General features: G+C 45.5%; 1 protein-coding gene and 1 long non-coding RNA gene across 2 annotated transcripts; one reads left to right on the top strand and one right to left on the bottom strand.

The window, feature by feature from the left end:
* Nucleotides 1–388: 388 nt before the first annotated feature.
* Nucleotides 389–7,031, bottom strand: LOC135392187 (uncharacterized). Its single transcript, XM_064622887.1, has 7 exons — nucleotides 6,803–7,031; nucleotides 6,403–6,741; nucleotides 5,201–5,414; nucleotides 4,446–4,616; nucleotides 3,290–3,423; nucleotides 3,044–3,235; nucleotides 389–698 (listed from the first exon to the last, which is right to left on the bottom strand). Exons 1-7 carry the CDS (start codon nucleotides 6,896–6,898, stop codon nucleotides 558–560), a joined length of 1,287 nt encoding a protein of 428 aa, XP_064478957.1. The 5' UTR covers nucleotides 6,899–7,031; the 3' UTR covers nucleotides 389–557.
* Nucleotides 513–17,188, top strand: LOC135392189 (uncharacterized). Its single transcript, XR_010422175.1, has 3 exons — nucleotides 513–732; nucleotides 16,849–17,090; nucleotides 17,160–17,188. It is a non-coding gene; the product is annotated as an uncharacterized LOC135392189 (long non-coding RNA).
* The last annotated feature ends 320 nt before the right edge of the window (nucleotides 17,189–17,508 follow it).

A 17,508-nucleotide genomic window follows, 5' to 3' on the forward strand; every position in this document is an offset into this window, starting at 1 on the left:
TTATGTCAGTGCATTTCGAAACAGTGCAATTGTACTCTCCCCCGGAAATATATAAAATGTGCAATGAGTGATGTCGTCATATGTGGGGAGCGCAGAAAAGACCGTGAAGTCTTGGGAGAACAGATTTCTTGAGACGAGTGCTGCAGAGTCATCTTCCCGGGTCATTGCATGTTCTGACCCCAGTGGAGGTCAAGTCGAATGCGATATTAAAACTGTCACAAACTAACGGAAACCGTTTTCATCATGCTTCGACATAGCATATTGTAAATCTGCACTCTTCAATTTTCGTCCGTTTCTGACAAAGCGCTGTGTCCCATAGACGTTAACCTGATCTATGTCGTAATCGTAAGACACGAACAACGAAGAATATTCCTGCATTTTCATTCAGTAGGTGGAGGCAATATTTTATTTGACAGCTGTTTCAGTTTCCGCGTGCAGTTCAAGACTAAGCTTTGCCGTAGCCGCGCGGACTCCCTCACCGCCGGCAATCTTTGCTGCGTCATCCGCCACGATTCCCGCTTTTGATTCTTTTGATTCCGTCAGACGATGGAACGCAGTCAAGGGCGATCGAGCCTCAGATGTGTGTCTTCCAGATGCGCTGAGTTTGCCGTTGTCCAGTGCGTGAACGTTGACGGCGTGCAATCAGATGTATCGGGATACACGGAGCTGTCCGACTGCGTGTATTCGTCCTGTGATGTCTGAAAGAGTTAACATATGTGGACATTTTTGCAAGTAAGTCTTTTTCATTACCAGCAACAGAACGAAACATGTCAATGACACATTATGTCAGGAGTTCACTAACGGATGTTTTCTACGGTGGAGTTGAGACGGCACAATCAAATGAATGCCCACGTAAAGAGGAATGTCTCTTTCTTTTGGTGCTTGTTCCGAGCAAATTCGAAACAAAGACGATGTAGCCTTGCAGTGTGATTACTTTCGCGCTTGTGGGGCTCTTGAGAACGGTTTTCAGAAATGCTGAGGAGTAAACAATGCTACCATCTGTAAGAAACTGATTTTCAGACGACGACGCGCTGTTGCTGCAAGTGGCCATTTGGTAGCCGCACGAAGCTTTGGGACGTTAGTAGACCGTTGATGACGTCACGGAAGACTTTCTAGCATTTCTTCCCATACTATACCGGTTCGTAGACATAGCGTGCCAGACATATATGAATCTGCACATGTTCTGAAATTTCGTGCTTTGCGGCACAGCATCATCCACGAGATAGGGTTTTTACATAGGGCGGTCGCCCCCGCATCACCTTGACGCTTTAAAGTGACACGATCATTTTCAGTCTCCCCGTGAAATATCAAGTTGATAATCCTTCAAATAGCGAAAATAATCGATATTAACCACGGCTGTGAACAGTGGCTGCTATGGCACGCCACGGGCACTAGCCGTCACATCATACACAGCGGACGCTCTTTCGCGAGCAGGCTTGCAAACTTGGCCGTGAAATACGTTTTAATTTGACCTGGAGCTGAGATCGATTCTAATAGTTGACACAAATCGTAACAGAAGTGTGCCGTTACCGGAGCACGTTTTCCTCTGAGCTTCTTGTTCGTCAGAAAATGTCTCCGTCGGTGGCCTTTCGGGAGCTGCTGCGTACGGAACGATTCCTAGACACTGTATACGTCTCTCTTCCTCCATCGTCCACAATTTCTACTGATTTCGACGGCAGATATATTCAACGTCGTCGTTGTCCAAACCGAACACCCACGTATAGTTTCCGCGGGGTGTGTACTCCAGGTCGTCCACAATTGCTCTGAGAGGACTGGACGTGATGACGTAAACCCGCTTCGAAGGGATGTATCCGGCGGTTACGCTCCGCTATTTTTCGTGGTACCTGCGCCCCAGGGGCAATGAATACAGTTATTAAAAGTCGAGGGATCACGAGAACCGTTCCCGGCAGTCGGAATTCGCGAAAATCATTTCATGGTCCCTTTAACTCTATAATTCGGCCGTCCAATTGGTTCACGGGGTTTTGGGACTGTGTATTCCAAACAATTAATTCATCGGGTGCGATTGGTATCACTTAATTTTTATCATCACTGTTATAGATATCCATCTGGTATTCCCACGCATTACTGTGATGGTGGAGCGCTATCGTAAGTAATTAATTTGATACAATCGCTACCGTTGTACGGTATGATCGATAATCGCTACGTAAGGGACAGCGTTGATGGTTCCGCGCACGCCCATAACAGAAAGAGCAGTTTGCACAACCATCAACGCTATCTCTTAGGTACGCAAAGGCGATAGCGTACGATGTACTATAAGTCTTCATTTCATCGCTGTTGTCGATATCAATCAAGCTGGTACCAACGCATTGCCGGAATGAATAGAGTCTTCTAATTGTAATGAAGCCTTGCGACGACAAACAGTTCGTTATTGTCATGGGCGCCCTTCAAGATTGTGTCTGCTGTCGCCGCCACCACGACCATCATCATCATCATGGGTACGAAAAGTTAATAGTTTGGTGTACATTTACCTTCGTTTCTCTAGATCACCTGGTGATGGTGATGTGACAAAAAACAAGAAAAAAAAAACGGGGATGTGAGTTACGACGAAGTTGAACTGGCATACACAAAGTACAAACAGATCATCTGGTGTTGTGCCGTTTTTGTGGTATTTTGGCACATACGACGTCACAAGCAAAGCAAACATTGTTGTTGGAACAGCATTTGGAGCAAAGAAAGAGTCCATCACAGACGCAACCCTTTCCTTATGGCTCCACTTCACGCATTGCTCACTTTTCGGTTGATTTTCATTGCGCTCCTGATATGTGCCTCGTCATCCTTTCGTGTGAACCTTTTTGGAATGGGGTAGGGTCCTGCACTCAACTCAGGGAAACATCCCACATCATCATCATCCATTCATCTATGTTGTTGTTGTTGTGTTCCTGACATGTGTGAGGTGGGACCGTTTAGAACATTTTGCTCGATCTCGATTAATTCTGTGTCGGTAGCGCAACAGTAATTCTAAATGTTCGTGGCTCCGAGCTCAAGATGCTAGCAATGGAATGACTTGGCAAGAAGAAATCACCTCATCGTCACTTGCTGCGGATTTACCGGGTAGCTTGTACTCTGGAGGGCCTGGCACAGCAGAGTCCTGTCTAGATGTGAAGTGGCTCAATATTTCTTTTCCGACACTTTGATTCAGGTGGCGGCTCAGTAGCCCCCGTCCTGGCACTAAACCAGAAAACGAGTCACTTTGCTCCAAGTGACGGTTGTACAGCTGCAGGGAAACGAAAGTTAAGTGTTTTTAGGCTCGGCGATCGATTGGTATTACCTGATGCGTGGGTGTCACTTTGGAGGTTCGGTTCATCCTTTTCTGAACGAACAAGATGACCAGTAGAAGAAGCACTGAGGCTATGAAGGTGGCGCTGATGATTGATGCAACCATTAAGATGGTATCCCCGCGACCTGCGTTTAGATTTGGGGCATTTCGTGCAACGCATGTGGGGTGGATATATTTGGAGGTGCACCGCTATGCTAAGCACTTAAAGGTACCGTCAAGCAGCAGAGCCCTCAGTTACAAGTGCACTCGTAGTTTTGTAGAAACTAAAATTGAAAATTACAATTACGAGCAACACCGTGTCCACCAACCGCACATTGCACGTATAGGAATGGAGGAAAGAAAAAAAGGAGGCTCTTCTACAGCAGAGATAAGCGTGGGGCAAGTGACGTGAGGATAGGAGCTTCTTTGGAGGCATGCGAGGGTCACGTTGCTTGAATAGCCCAATGAGGTCGCTTTGCACACGCCACTTTGGCGCGCTACCACCACACCTATTCCAAGTATTCCGAAACTATACGTTGGGGGCTCCTATAGAGATGTATGTAACCGAAACCTCCATGCCGAGTCCTGATGACACTTTGTATCTGACGGACAGCACGTGACCAAATGCGCGTCCTAGACGAGAAAGAACAAAAATATTCAGAACGAATTACCACCAAAGTTGCATTCGTTTTTCTTGTCGGTCGGAGCGCAGATCATTGTTGCTTGACGAATTGATCACGATGGATGAGGAATATTTCCCTCGAGACTTTTTCCGGCATCAGCGGCTCAGTGTGTAGCGTGTCTGCCTATAATTATCCCAAGATCGCGGGTTCAAATCCGGCCGAAGACGGTGGCAACTTGGTGGAAGAGTACAAGTTCATCATCTTCCGTGAGGGTCGTTAAATATGATGTGTGCGTCGATATTTTGGCGCACGTTCAAAGAAGCCAAAGGTGTGCAAAAATTAATCCACAGACCCGACCACTGTGGCGTCGCTCGTGAGCGCCGAATTATTAATTACCTCAATCTCGCTAGCAAATTAAAAATGCCGCATCTGTAACTTGTTGCACCGGGTTCACGAGCAAAAAAGCTCTTAAACTCTCTGTCTACTGCTTACAGCACCTTTAATATAACTCTCTCCGTCATGCGACACACAATATTTGCACATACTAGAATATGTTGTGAAAATGGGCAAACGGTTTCCGTCCAGATCAGTGAGGGTGACCGTGCCTCGGTTGATGCGCGTCATCAGATCCGCTCTTGCTGCTTCAAGATCCGGCCGACCCAGCTCTAGTGTGGCTGTCTTTACTGGAACCAAGTCGAACGCCAGCCGAATACTTCCTGCCGGAGATAAAAGCACTGTGCTGAGGTTGTCTTTGAAATTTAGTCATTTAATACTTGGTATTGTCTTCTTCGTGACGAGAACTGTTTCGTTTCGCATTCTTGTCTTATACAGATCCTCGACAAAGAAACCCCAAAGTGAGGGTCGAGATCTGCCCCTGCTTGTGTTGCGTTTCCCATGCGAGGAGAGAAGACAACCGATATGCCGGTGCCGCAATCTACTCGCGAAATGACGAAACTATCCTAGCGATAGGATAGTAACTCTCAAAGTAGACGAGGTAGAACCCGTCTTAGCCTTTGCAGACAAAGTGGGCCAAGTATCCCAAGTAGCAGTGCAGGGCTTAACGCTGCCGCCTCAGAAACAGTCGGTGGGTTCACTCCTAAATGGTATCGCATTTAAAAAAGGATATGTTAGTGCCATTTAGACGTCGTTATTGCCTAAAAAAAAAAAAAAAAGAAGCGCCATTTTTCACTAGCTCATTCCTGTTGTTAGCGTCACAACGCACCGGATAGGAATGTTGGTGATTTGTTTCTTCGATTGGCGAGGAAACATTCATATTCAGTAACAAGAAAGACAATCGTGCCTGGAGTGACGGTGACGTTCTGAATCCCATCCAGGGGAACGCGTAGCAGACCGCTCAGCTGTTGTCTCATGTGGGCGGCGAACTGCCACTGGCGTCCTTGCACGCGGTCCCCGTAGTCGGCATCGAAGCCCAGACGAACTCGCACTGTGTTCGTACTTAGACCATACTGCTTCTTCTGTGTCGTCGAGAAAGTTCCAGTGTCATTGACATGAATCTGTACCAGTTGGAGACACGAATTAGTTAGTTAGACACGAAAATAAAGTATGTATCTGTGTGAAAATGGATTGAACACAACGTAAAACACACTTGACCTCGAAGGAGACATTGAAGGAGTTCCGAGCTCCTTCTATATGTGTTGTCATAGTGTGAATCACAGGTACCTGTCATGTTTGCTATTTAGGAGGGTTCCAATGAATCCGTCTCTTCATCCCTCATTAATAGCCCAACTCAAGAATGACACAGAGACGCGCTCAGCCTCGCAGGCTCCCAACTGACACATTTACGATGCATCCATACATGTGAGGCGTTCGTCCGATTCCTATATTGTTGACATTTTGTTCAATAGTCTACCGTGCATGTCTCTTCCGTTGTGAATCTATCTCATGATAGGCATCATGATGTACTGTATAGGGGACAAGGTTGTCTAAAATCAGCACTCCGTAGTTTATCTCATCTCAAAACTCCAGGTGTTGCGAGACTATTTCTTCCGAGTAATAAACACGTGCTGCACCTGGTCCACCTTCAAATGCAATATTGGCACACTTTCAAGCGCAGCCGAGGTAATATGGGACGGCGAAGTACTGCCACGAGATTTTAGCTCCCCAACAGTACATGGTAATGTACCACAGCAACTGTTCAATTATCTACTGTACCGAATGTCTCGCCTTTTTGAGTTAATTACGCTAAGTTACGTGATACCTCACGTGTTTAGAGCGTCACAACCGAATAGCCTAGAGATACAGAATAAAAGACTAACAGGATAAAAGGGATTACGGGAATGAATACTTCACACCGGAGAAGTTTCCCAGTCTAGACAGAAATAATGTCCGGTCCTAATTGCCTACGGCGGGAGAATCGTAACGATCCCTGCTTCATTCTGGGGATTTCCTTCTATGTTAACTCGATTTAAGTTACCTAACTGGAGGCAAGTTCTTTAGAGATCTGATGCGTCTGAACGCGGACTGAGATGGAGAAAGACCCACCTTCTCTCTGGTAGTCACAGATGCTAGTTTGTCTCGCTCTGTTGTCTTCAATGACGTACTTGGTGTCGTCGACCGTTCGCCGTTCGCCGTTGTTCGTTCAGCCTGTGTCGTGGTGCTGCGCTCACTCTCATTTTGTTTATGAGTTGATTCGAAGGCATCGTCACTGTGGTCCGTTTTTGCTCTTGGCCATTCTTGCTCCTCAACAGTTGATATCATTCCGTTCATATCGGTCATCTGCTTTGCTTCCGTTGATGTCGTTGCTGCAGGACTGGAAGGATGTACAGAGTTGGATGTTTTTTGGTCGTCTGTGTATCTCGCTGTTGTTCCTTCAGGAGGCGCCTGTGTAAAGAATGCGTTGTTTGTCATTACCTACTGTAAACAACCACGATTTTTCCGTTACCCTCGTATTTTCTCCCGCCGTAGTGGCGTCCTGATGAGCGGACCTAACAGTTCCCGTCGTCGTTCGTTCATGTTCAGTCTTTCCTACCGTAGTCATCGTCGTTTCGTTGGACAGTCCCGTAGCTCCGGAGAAATGGTCCGTAGAAATACTTGTCAATGATTGCCACGTAGTCGGTCTCAGTTCTGTTTGCGCGCTGATCACCGTACGAGACTGCTGGATGTCTAGAGTGGTCTCCAGGAAGTCTCCAGTGGTCAGTGCAGGAACTGGCGTGGCTGTGGATTGGACACTCGTCGTTGTAAGCACATTCTGTGTTGGCATTGGTACTTGTGTCGTGAGGTTTCTAACCCTCGTCCTTTGTCCTTCTAAAGGTGTTGTTGAACCTGGAACTCTTTCGGATGGCTGACTCCGTGCAGCTCCACCGTCTTCATCTGTTGCTGCAACACTAGTAGTGGTTTCCATGTCTGTAACGGATTCCCCCGCAGTTGTGTATAAAACCTGAGGTCTTGTGTGATTCACCAGTGAATTTGATATTACAGTTGTAGAAATGTCGGAGTTAGGACCTTCAGTACGAGCCACATTACCGTTGTTCACAGAATGAATGTCATGTCTTCCGCCATCTTGGTCAGCCGTCGTGACTGAGTCGCTGAAATTGTTGCTTGTCGTCTTAGTGCCTTCCGGAGCTCTTCTGATTACAGTTTCGTTGAAATTTTCTTTCCGAATTCTTTCGGAAGAATCGTTAGATTCGTACGTAGATCTGGTCGGACTTTGTAACGCAGTTGTTTCCCGAATATTGTGGAAATATCTCGACGGATAAATGACTCTTCCGTTGGTGTTGTTTCTCATTGTGACTTGTTCGCTGACATGGCCGTTGTTAGTCGGGTGTCCTTCGGTGTTGGTTGCAACATCTGAAGACTGCTGTAAGAATTCACTTTAAGCGGTAACAATGCCGTACAGAGTCTGTCTTGACTCATAAAAACAATACTGTGTGGTGTCCCATGCCTGTACCGTCATCAGACGAGCTACTGATCGAGATGTTTAAAACGGTACAGTCACCGGACGTGAAAAGAAAGACAAACCAGCTGACAGACATCATGCAGGTAGAGTTGAAGCACACCCCTCACACTGTAAAAAAAGAGTAAAAAAAGAAGGATCTCGTTCTTTTACATATATATATTTTATATATATGTATTTATTACATACATTACATTACATACATATATATATATATTTTTCTTCTTCTGAACGACTATTTTATTTTAAATGTTGTTTTCAGTCTGGTTATAGGCGCTATATGGGTTGCACACCAACCTTAAGGCCTAGAGGCTGTTGTATAAATAAATTTATTCTCACGGAAAGAGGACCGTCATTGAAAAAAGATGATCAAAATTGAGGAATTGCCAGTCTCTTCAAATCCATTGGTTCCTGAGCTTCTTCAGTGTGTCCCGATCCCGTGAACGGGGTTCGAATCCTCGCACCGTGCTTAATCTGGGATTTCCGCGGAATGGGCATAATCCGTATGCCCATAAATCACCACCTGAATAATAACCGAAAAGCAGGACAACGAGATAACGGAAATCCATTGCTCCCGTACGTGTTTATTCTTATTGATTTACGCTATCGTCTGCTACGAGTTTTGTGATAATCCGTGGGCGGTTACCTGTTCCCATGCAGAGCTTGACTTAAGGTGGTTGAGGAGATACAGGATCCAGTAAGCGGCTAGAAATAATGGTCTCACGTTTCGTAACTACTCGTTAATATGATGACGGTGTGCCTTACCTCTTCGTGGCTGCATGACCATGATTGGCTATCCAACACCCACAATGTTTATTTCTGTTGCCAATGGCGACGTCTTCAATGTGTCGGGCGTCAACTTTCTTCGTCAGCCTTCTAGTTTTGCTGGTCGGAATCGATCACATGACGCTGGTTGAAAAATTGGCTGCATCAGGACACAAATTGTTACGTTTAATCAACGCTGGCTACGTTTGGGCTGCTCTAAAGCTATGGTTTGCAATTATACACACATACATTTATGTTGCGCAAGCTTTCTTTTTTTTTTTGTTGTTGTTTTTGTGGGTTTCGCAAAGTCTTTCGGAGTAAAGTCGTGTTGAACATGAAAGCCTGAGGTAAGTCTCCAAAAAGTGCGAACATGGAAAACACTGAGGAAGTTTTCGAGAAAGAAATGAGTAACCAGTACGTGGACGTCGCGTTCAGTTTTATTTCCGAAACACAGAGACAGAAAAGACGCCTAAAAGCGGTATGGAAAACAATGTATTTCCTATTTTTGGATCCTCAAAATGTGAAGGGCGTTTATTCTTCGCGTCATATTTTCCGAACGGTTTCATATACGTGCTTCAGATCTGAACGTGAATTGAAGACAGAAACTCTCCCGCAATTTATATTCTGTCTGGAAAGGACAAAAGTGGCGAATTTAAAATTCTAGCCGCCCCGCTATTTTGGGGCCTCAAAGAGCTCGTGCGCCGAAAGAAAGTATAGCTCATTCTAGTCATGAAAGAACTGATGTTCAGAGGCTGGAACAACATAGAAGGGACAAATACATACATGCTTATTCTAGTCACATCTGAGTCGCCGCTATTTCAACATGGATGGTCGTGAAACGAGAATAGCGTGGTTCCAATTCGAAGGTGGTCCCTCTTGTGGACTCCAAGTTGAATTAATAGCAAAAAAAAACGTAAAACTTGTTCTTGTTAGTTTTTTTTTCTAACGGAGCGACATTAATGGCCGTAGCAGTAATGACTTCATTAACACTTCTCTTTAATCAAAGTAACCTCATTAGGCGGACTACACGAGCAGAACCGGAAGTTCACCAGGGCTTATAGCCTTCCACGCCGAGACTGGGATGTGAAGCGGGTTCGAGTCCAGGCACCGGCTGTGCTGTCTAAGGTTTTCCGGCGGATTTTACGGACGGTTCCCCTTGAAGTCGGCCCAGGACGCATACTAACCTCCACTCCTTCCTGCTATTCCTCTCCATATACACTTCTGTACGCGGCTCATAGCCACAGTTGCTTCGCGGCGCTAACGCATAATAAAAAAATATCATAAAGAAAGGAATCGGTTTGAAAGGAGGGACATCCAGCAACAGAACCGTGATAACAATGTGATATCCGAAGACTGAAGCGTGGAACGGAAGGGAAAAACCAACTTCCCCCCCCGCTTGCTCACACCCCTTTCCTCCTTAATTCATTCACTTGGAATTGAAAAGACGTGCCAACTCATGCCAACATTGCTGGATGGCAAGGCTCCGGCCATTCTAACCCTATCGATATAATTTGTGGTGTCCCGATAAATAAAGGCATTTCACGTATAATGGGACCTGAACAGCTCCATTTGACATCCGAGCACAAAGTTCCGTCGTCACCTGCAGGTCGGAAGGTCTTGCAACAGCGTGTTGGAGTCAGGTTCTATGAGTACCACGAGGCTGTGGATGCCTGTTAGGGAGTTGGTCCCGAAGTCCATTATGCCATCCATCGCCGAACTGACTCCACAATCCATTGATGCTCTCATTATCTATCCAGAAGCTCTGGAAATATGCAGAGAAGCATTGGAGCTGAGCATCAGCCAGCGGCCTTCCATTTTCTGGGAGGTGCACTGATTAGGTCACGAGCGTAGTGCAGCCTCAATTCACCTGGCACGAACAAAAGGTGCCGTACCCACAATCATGTCTCCACGACCACCATGAACCACAACAATCATGTCCCTCTATGCGGTGGTTTATCAGGTACAATTTCAGATGTACTTAAAACAAAATCATGAAATGTCTCGTTCAATTTCGATGTGATGCTATAGGCGCTATGCCATTTGTACTGCAAGGTACTCGTTTATTAGACCAGACGGTTTATTGCCTACATGACGTACATCCTCTCACTCCAAGCGCGAGTCCGTGCATTTTAAAATTTCGGATAGATTAAAAAATGAAGAAGACAGCACGGTGAATAAACAACGGTCTGTGGATGATGGTGGATGACCAAGCCCGGTGGATGACATGGAACGATGGATGACCTTGCTCGGTGGACGACCTGGCATGTCGTCTAATCAGTTCAGAATGGATGAGGTAGCTCGATGGACAAAGCGACACGGTGGATGAGGTGGCACGAAATTGAATGATGCGGCACGGTGGGTGAACGCGATATGCGGCTGGCTTCGAAAAGTAGGAAGAAAGAGTGCACAAGTTTAGTCGCGGAGTTTCCTCATTACCTGCTCATCAGGTGGGCGGAAGTTGGAACCTAGCGACGGGAACAACTTTCCGGCTGCAAATTTTTGTACATGAGAGCGAAAAAGGCCTTCTACTAGCTTATTCGTATATGTTTTTCACAGTTCAATTAACCGTCTTTGTTGTTCACGTTGAGCGCTAATTATTGTCTCTGTGTACTTTGTTCGTATTTATGCGTTTTTTTTTTGTTCAACTTTCACTTTGGCTCGTGGATTAGCAGGAAAAATTGGGCCTTCATTATTCCATGAGGCCACACCACAAGACACAGTATTCGTGTGCTGTACCTCAAAGGATCGAAATCGCGTCGCCCAAATCTGCTCCTGTGAAACTGGAAATGGAACTTGGATTCAACGAACACGTGGTTGTTCTGTATGACAGTCGAAAGTTTCCAAGAACGTATTTGCGATGTCGAAAACGGATGCAGGGGGGTCCAGCAATTTCGTGACGTCGCCTTGCGCGAAAGACGTTAAATACAGTGCGCTGTGATATGAGCTCCACTGCCTCGCGCACACGAATTATGACACTGTCGCTTCTGTTTTTTTTTCTCTAAAGACAGTATAACTTGTCTTTGCAACGGCAACACATCACTTGCTACGATGATAACACGACCTTCTCGGTGGTACGACCGTCTGTTTTCTTCCGTTCAACGGCGTCTTGATTCATGCCTTCTCCAAGAAAAGGAATTTTTCCAAGAACTTTCCGGAGGTCGGGCCATAGCTGAGCTTTGGAAAACAGCCCACCCGTTGATTAACCATCGTATCAATATCTTTCTGTATGATATCGTTTTCGTGTCCGACGTTCCTCACAATGATTTCTTTGGAGATCGATACAAAAATAATATTTGACGAACGTCTTCCCCGTCATAAGAAAAGGAAACTTCCGAAATTGTTGTTCTACTCCGTCGAGAAAATATCGTCCGGTTTTGAGTGCTCTGGAGTTTGAGTTATTGTAAGGTTAGAAATCGACCGGCACTCTATAGTTTGGACATATGATTCTTCATCGCTTTTCGTCATTTTCTACCAACGTAAAGTGATTTACGTGGCTTAAAAGAACCTTTAAGGGACTGGCAGTAAAGCGAGGGGTATAATTTCGGTACAAGATGAAACGTACGTGGTTGGCTCCACTTTATTTCCGTGTGTGCTCTGAGCTTGTTGTATAGCCGCTAATGATGCGCCTTTGCTCCTTGAACCTCGGACGATCCTTACACTTAATACATACAGTCAACCGCCTCATAAGATGATCGGACATTCGAACACATCTTCCGCCGGCTGCCACATGGCCGGAAACATTGTATTGACCGAGGTAGGTACTCTCTAACAGGCGTATTGTCAGCGGGTGAACATTACTTGGTTTGGACGATTTTTCCAACTAACTTCATCCTTATAGCCTCTTTTATCTGGGTGTCCATTTCTCGAATGCGCAGATTTGTAGCACGATTTGTTTCGTATGCCGTGGGGTAGAGTATCGCCTCTATAGGGATGAAACTCGATCCCGGTTGTTGTCGTATGCCCGAAAGGGAAGATTCACAAGCATTTGTTTTGCACAGTCTTAAACATGAGTTTCACCACATAGCACGCTGTGAGCCAGCCATTGCCAGGAATGATATAGGGTTATCGCTTCTGATTCCAAGACAGATGGGGGCGTACGCCTTTTTGTGGCAATTTTCCTATATCCAAATTGCCACAAAAAGGCGTACGCTCCTCTCTCTCTTCGAATCAGAGGCGATAACCTTATCATTCTTGCTATGCGGTGAAGCTCTGTTCTTAGAGTGCAGAGGGACACGTAACATCCACCGCAATGATGGGCGTTGTTGGACCTTCTCGGGACAGCTTCAGGTAGTCAAGCTAGGCAAGGTTTGTTTGGCGGTCGAGAGGAGCAAATACAAGTACAATGCGCCTTCAAAGCGCCTTCAAGCGGAAGGGCTGTTGTTCCTCCGAGGACGTGAAAGCGTCTCCAAGTGTCCACTCCTTCGGGATCCAGTCTCGATACCGTTAGTATCTTTCATTGAAGAGTTGCCGTCATTTATAGGTTAACAATCACTTCAAGGCACACTTATCCCACAGCCGGCCGCAGCGCAACGGTGTATGGTCTGACTTTTTCGGTTTAAATGCCATTAGCGGCTTTGGGAGGGCAAAATCGGGTGCTATTTTTAAATCTGTAATTCGGGGTAAAATCCGGTGCTACTGATACATTCGGGTGTTATCGGGTTTGCTTTCTGTCCAAGCTATAGCTGCACGCACATGTTGGTCACGTACATAGCTCGCGATTTATAAGGACAGCACCACATATGTTGTAACACTCGTGCGCGCCACGTCACGTCGAGACTGGGAGGTACCCGGGTTCGAATCCCGTTTTCCGGTCTGGGGTTTTCCTCAGACGCTTTCAGACATATGTCGACACAGTTCCCCTAGAAGTCGGCCCAGGATGCACGTTCCCCTGGGCCTCAGTCGTGGCGTTGCCCACCTCTGCCGGCGACGACGACGAGTCCTTTCACCATCACGTGTTGTAACATCAAATGTATTTCGCGTACTTATTGTTGTACTCAAATACACACACACATCACACGTACGTATAAATTACTAATAAATATAGCGCACGTGATACGTTGTAAAACATGATACGTGCTCGGAATTCGGGTTTAACCCGGATTGGTTCTAAACTGATTCGGGAGGGAATTATCGTGGGAATCGGGTTTAACCCGAAAACGTCAGGCCCTTCTATAGACCTCCATACACTACTCTTCTGCTTGGCGGCACACAGCCAAAGGGCCACAACTCATATCGCTCAAAAACATATTACGACTAAAGACAAGTTTTGTTTCAAATATAATATTGAGATGTGCCACTCGTGAAGGCAGCTGTCAGTTCAATTAGAGATGGAATAAAGTAAGTACAATGACAATTAAAGGAGAATGGAAATCAAAACTGATACATATGCCAGCTTGGTGGCTGAACACACACACAACGATGAAGAAAACAAACAAACAATACACAACGGCCGGCTTGGAAGTGTTTGGTTGGGGCCCAAGGAACATAATCGCGTGAAGAGGTCGACCGTCCAATCGTATACTGGGGTTTCCTGGGACTGGTGATCATATCGTCGAGTCGACAGCACTGGATGATATGTTCAATGTGCCCTAGAGAAATTCGCTATTTGTCTTCCTAAGCCGATGTAGTAACAGTCCGCACATTTACCGGTGGAGCAACTAGTAAATTTCCTCGGAAACGCGATGGGGTAAGGATCAACTCTGCGTCACCACTCACCACTGCGACGCTCGTTGTGTCCACGTCGTGACGTGGCGTGTGACGTACGTGAACAGTACAAAGCGTTCACATTTCTTGCGTAAAACAGTTAAACTGAAATGGTGCCCTATTTTTGTACTTTCTTCGATCTCAACGCAGCCTTGTGATGCCTAAGCTTGCGCTTGCCATTCGGGAGAGCAGTTCCATCACGTTCACCTTATGCGTCGCCATGGCAACCGACACACTTTCCATAGACACAAAAAACGACCGTCGTCTCAAGTGCCTCTTCTTGACACCAACGTCACGCTAGCTCCCCTACGAAGGGAAATTACTATTCCGCTTGACAGGCGCAGTTCAAGAAATGAAAGTTTGTACTTCTTTACTCGGGGTTTATTCACTTGGGTCTAACTTGGTTTCTGCTGCAATCAGTGACACGGAAGTGATCGGATCAAAGTCGTTATTAAAGATGCGCCTCCTATTAAACTGGTAATTGAATTAAAGGTTTGTACAACTCAGATGCGCGAAACAAAATTGATATCATGCGCGATGCCGCCTGTCCTTGGGTTGCCTACCAAGGGGTACTGGAACGTGCACTGAAATTCCCTCATGGAGGATGAGGTCTTTAGGCCAAAAGGTACAATTCTTAACAGTCATTCGACACGACTCTCTTGTATCGATTGGTTCACGTTATGCGAGAACCGAGAGAAGAATTTGCAATGTTCCTTTTCATCCGACGAGGAGCAAGGCATCGTACATCCACCAACAGCCCTATACCCTTGGCACAACCACTAGTGCCCTGGATCCTTTTTAGGCACACACATGCAACGCTTGAGAGCCGCTGATAGCGGAAATTTATAGCACCGTGTTTTAGCTTCCGTGTGTCTTCCTCGCTTTTAGCTTCCTGTGGGACACTCATTGTTAGGAGGACCAAAGCCTGGAAAGAACTAACGACATATTGTATGTGGAAACAGTTGTTCCGTGTCTTAAGAGAGCTGGAAGGAAGAGACATGCTGTCCAACGATAGTGCCAAAAATAAAATAAAAATGTCACGAGCGTGCCTCCATGTCCATGTATCGAAATTCAGATGCCGTGTTCAGTGGCGAGCATCGTGGCATACAAATGATAGTCCAGTTCCGGAGAAAGATATCGTGGAGTACACTCGTCGATAGAAAGCTATTCTTACCTTTTGTATGTCTGTAAAGTGAATGAAGAACTGGAGACGTAAAGTGTTTGGAAAACTTTCAAGCGACTGCCGTATGTCGTGGTCCAGCTCCGAACGGCTGAAAGGCCTACGTTCTTTTTCTAAAGCTACGTTCTTTTCAGGTGTGAACCTGGAGAACCATGTTGATCGGAAAATAGTCTATACTAGAAGAAGAATCTTCTATTTGAATAGCACCCCTAACGAAAAAGTCAGATCTGGTTCTGATCAGGAATTGGGTCATTTCCAGACCTGGCATCCTATTCAGGCCAGATCTGTTTGGGCCAGGCCGGAATAACATTTCCAGGTCTGGTAATATTATCAGGCCAGACCTGTTTTGTATCTGCCCTGAATAACATTCCCAGATCTGTTTCCTTCGATATCTGGCCAAAAAGAAAAAAAGAAATCACTGTCGAAACCATGTTGTTGTCTCGAATTTCCTCACGACAGAAATGTAATTTCAGGATAACCCACGCTGGGATAGTATTCATTCCAAGTCTCGGTGCACCTCAATTGCGTAGCTGTAACTGCCCTCGGCGATGAAACTCCCCAACATCATTCCGAAATAAAGTTGTTGTTTTATAGTCTGTTTTAGTGACTGTGTGTACGTACCTTATAAAAGATATATACATTTATATGTGCAAATATTATGAAAATAAGTATCTTATTAAAATGACTAGATGTGATGTGATAAAGAAAAAAAAAAAAAAACTAGACTAGACTAGGAAAAATGACTAGAAGTGCGTACATGCAGGTTGCTTTTTCATCAGTTCAGCAAACTTAGTGTCTACTGTAAAACGACTATTACCTATAGAAGAACGATTGTTTACAGATGATGATACAAGGTAACTGACGTTATACCACAGTTTGAAATCATCCATGTGCCTAAAGAAATCTCTGCTTGTCGCCCAATTTCACGGATGGTCTAAAGTACTCTTGCAAATGAAAGAACGGGGATAAGTTTCCATTCATTCTGAGAAGTGTCATTCTCAGCTGTGTGTAGTTTGTCGTTATTACTTTGTGCTAGATTGCTTTTGCTAGTGTACAAAATAAACAACCGTAATAAACAACAAGCACCGTAACTGATGGGGATAGGAGCTCATCCGGTCAGCCACCGGAGATGTAGTACTGTGAAGATCACATCTCCGCATTCATGGCGAATGCTCTGAGGTCAGAGGTCTAATGAAGAAACTGTGGTGCTTCTGTGAGACGTTGAGTAAGAAACATGCATTGTGCGCGCCTTGAGATTTCAGTTGAACCGGAAACGTACAAACATAGCTCGACAACATTCGTGAGAGCTGGAATGAGTGAAATTAGACGATTAAAGCGAAGACTGCTCCTGATGGAGATGAAAATTTCTTTCCTATATATCTGCAAGAGGACCAGTTCCTAATGAGGTCTCCAGTGACACTCGGTGTGGATCGCCGCAATTAGAGTTCTTCAAGGAGTTTTCCGCCCACGAAAGGACCTTCCAGATTAACGTTCCACTCTCGGACTACCCAGATTAACGTTCTAACGGTCTACTCAAAGGACAGGACAGCGTCCGTAGTTGGGAGCCTGTGATAGTGGCTTGGTAAACACAGCCAGCGGTCAACACGTCTGAAGTATTCACTACACAAGGTATTATGCGCTACGATCATGTTAACCGAGTTTGCATATCCGATCACGTTGCTCTTTTTTCGTCCCCAGAACGAAGAGAAAGCGGAATTGAAAAAAAAAAGTAAATAAACAAATAAAAATATTCATTCAATACAATTCAATACATCCAATAAAAGAAGTCCCAGCAAGTCATTCACGCAAGTCTCAGATAGGCAATCTTCTTTCATCGCGCTTCAGCAGCTTTTTTTTCTCTTTCGCACGTGTTGACAACAAGTGATGTATGTCAGCACCCTCCCATCCCCAAAATAACAAACCACCGGTGTTCCCCGATAGTCGAGCGCTTATCGAAGCGAGGTCACGGAAACGTCACGACAGTACATTGGACATTATAAGGAGCCACAAATACAGTGTCCACCTTAAATCGGTCTCATCACACAAA

The sequence above is a fragment of the Ornithodoros turicata genome, chromosome 4 (assembly GCF_037126465.1).
Source record: "Ornithodoros turicata isolate Travis chromosome 4, ASM3712646v1, whole genome shotgun sequence".
In the NCBI taxonomy this organism is placed as follows: domain Eukaryota; kingdom Metazoa; phylum Arthropoda; class Arachnida; order Ixodida; family Argasidae; genus Ornithodoros; species Ornithodoros turicata.

Bases quoted from the DNA above. Each gene is read 5' to 3' on its own strand.
- LOC135392187 (XM_064622887.1), bottom strand. From the start codon at position 6,898: ATGACTACGGTAGGAAAGACTGAACATGAACGAACGACGACGGGAACT. The intron at 3,236-3,289 runs GTAATACCAATC...GTTTCCCTGCAG, and splicing joins AAGTGACACCCACGCATCAG to CTGTACAACCGTCACTTGGA. The intron at 699-3,043 runs GTGATTTCTTCT...TAACTCTTTCAG, and splicing joins CCGCAGCAAGTGACGATGAG to ACATCACAGGACGAATACAC.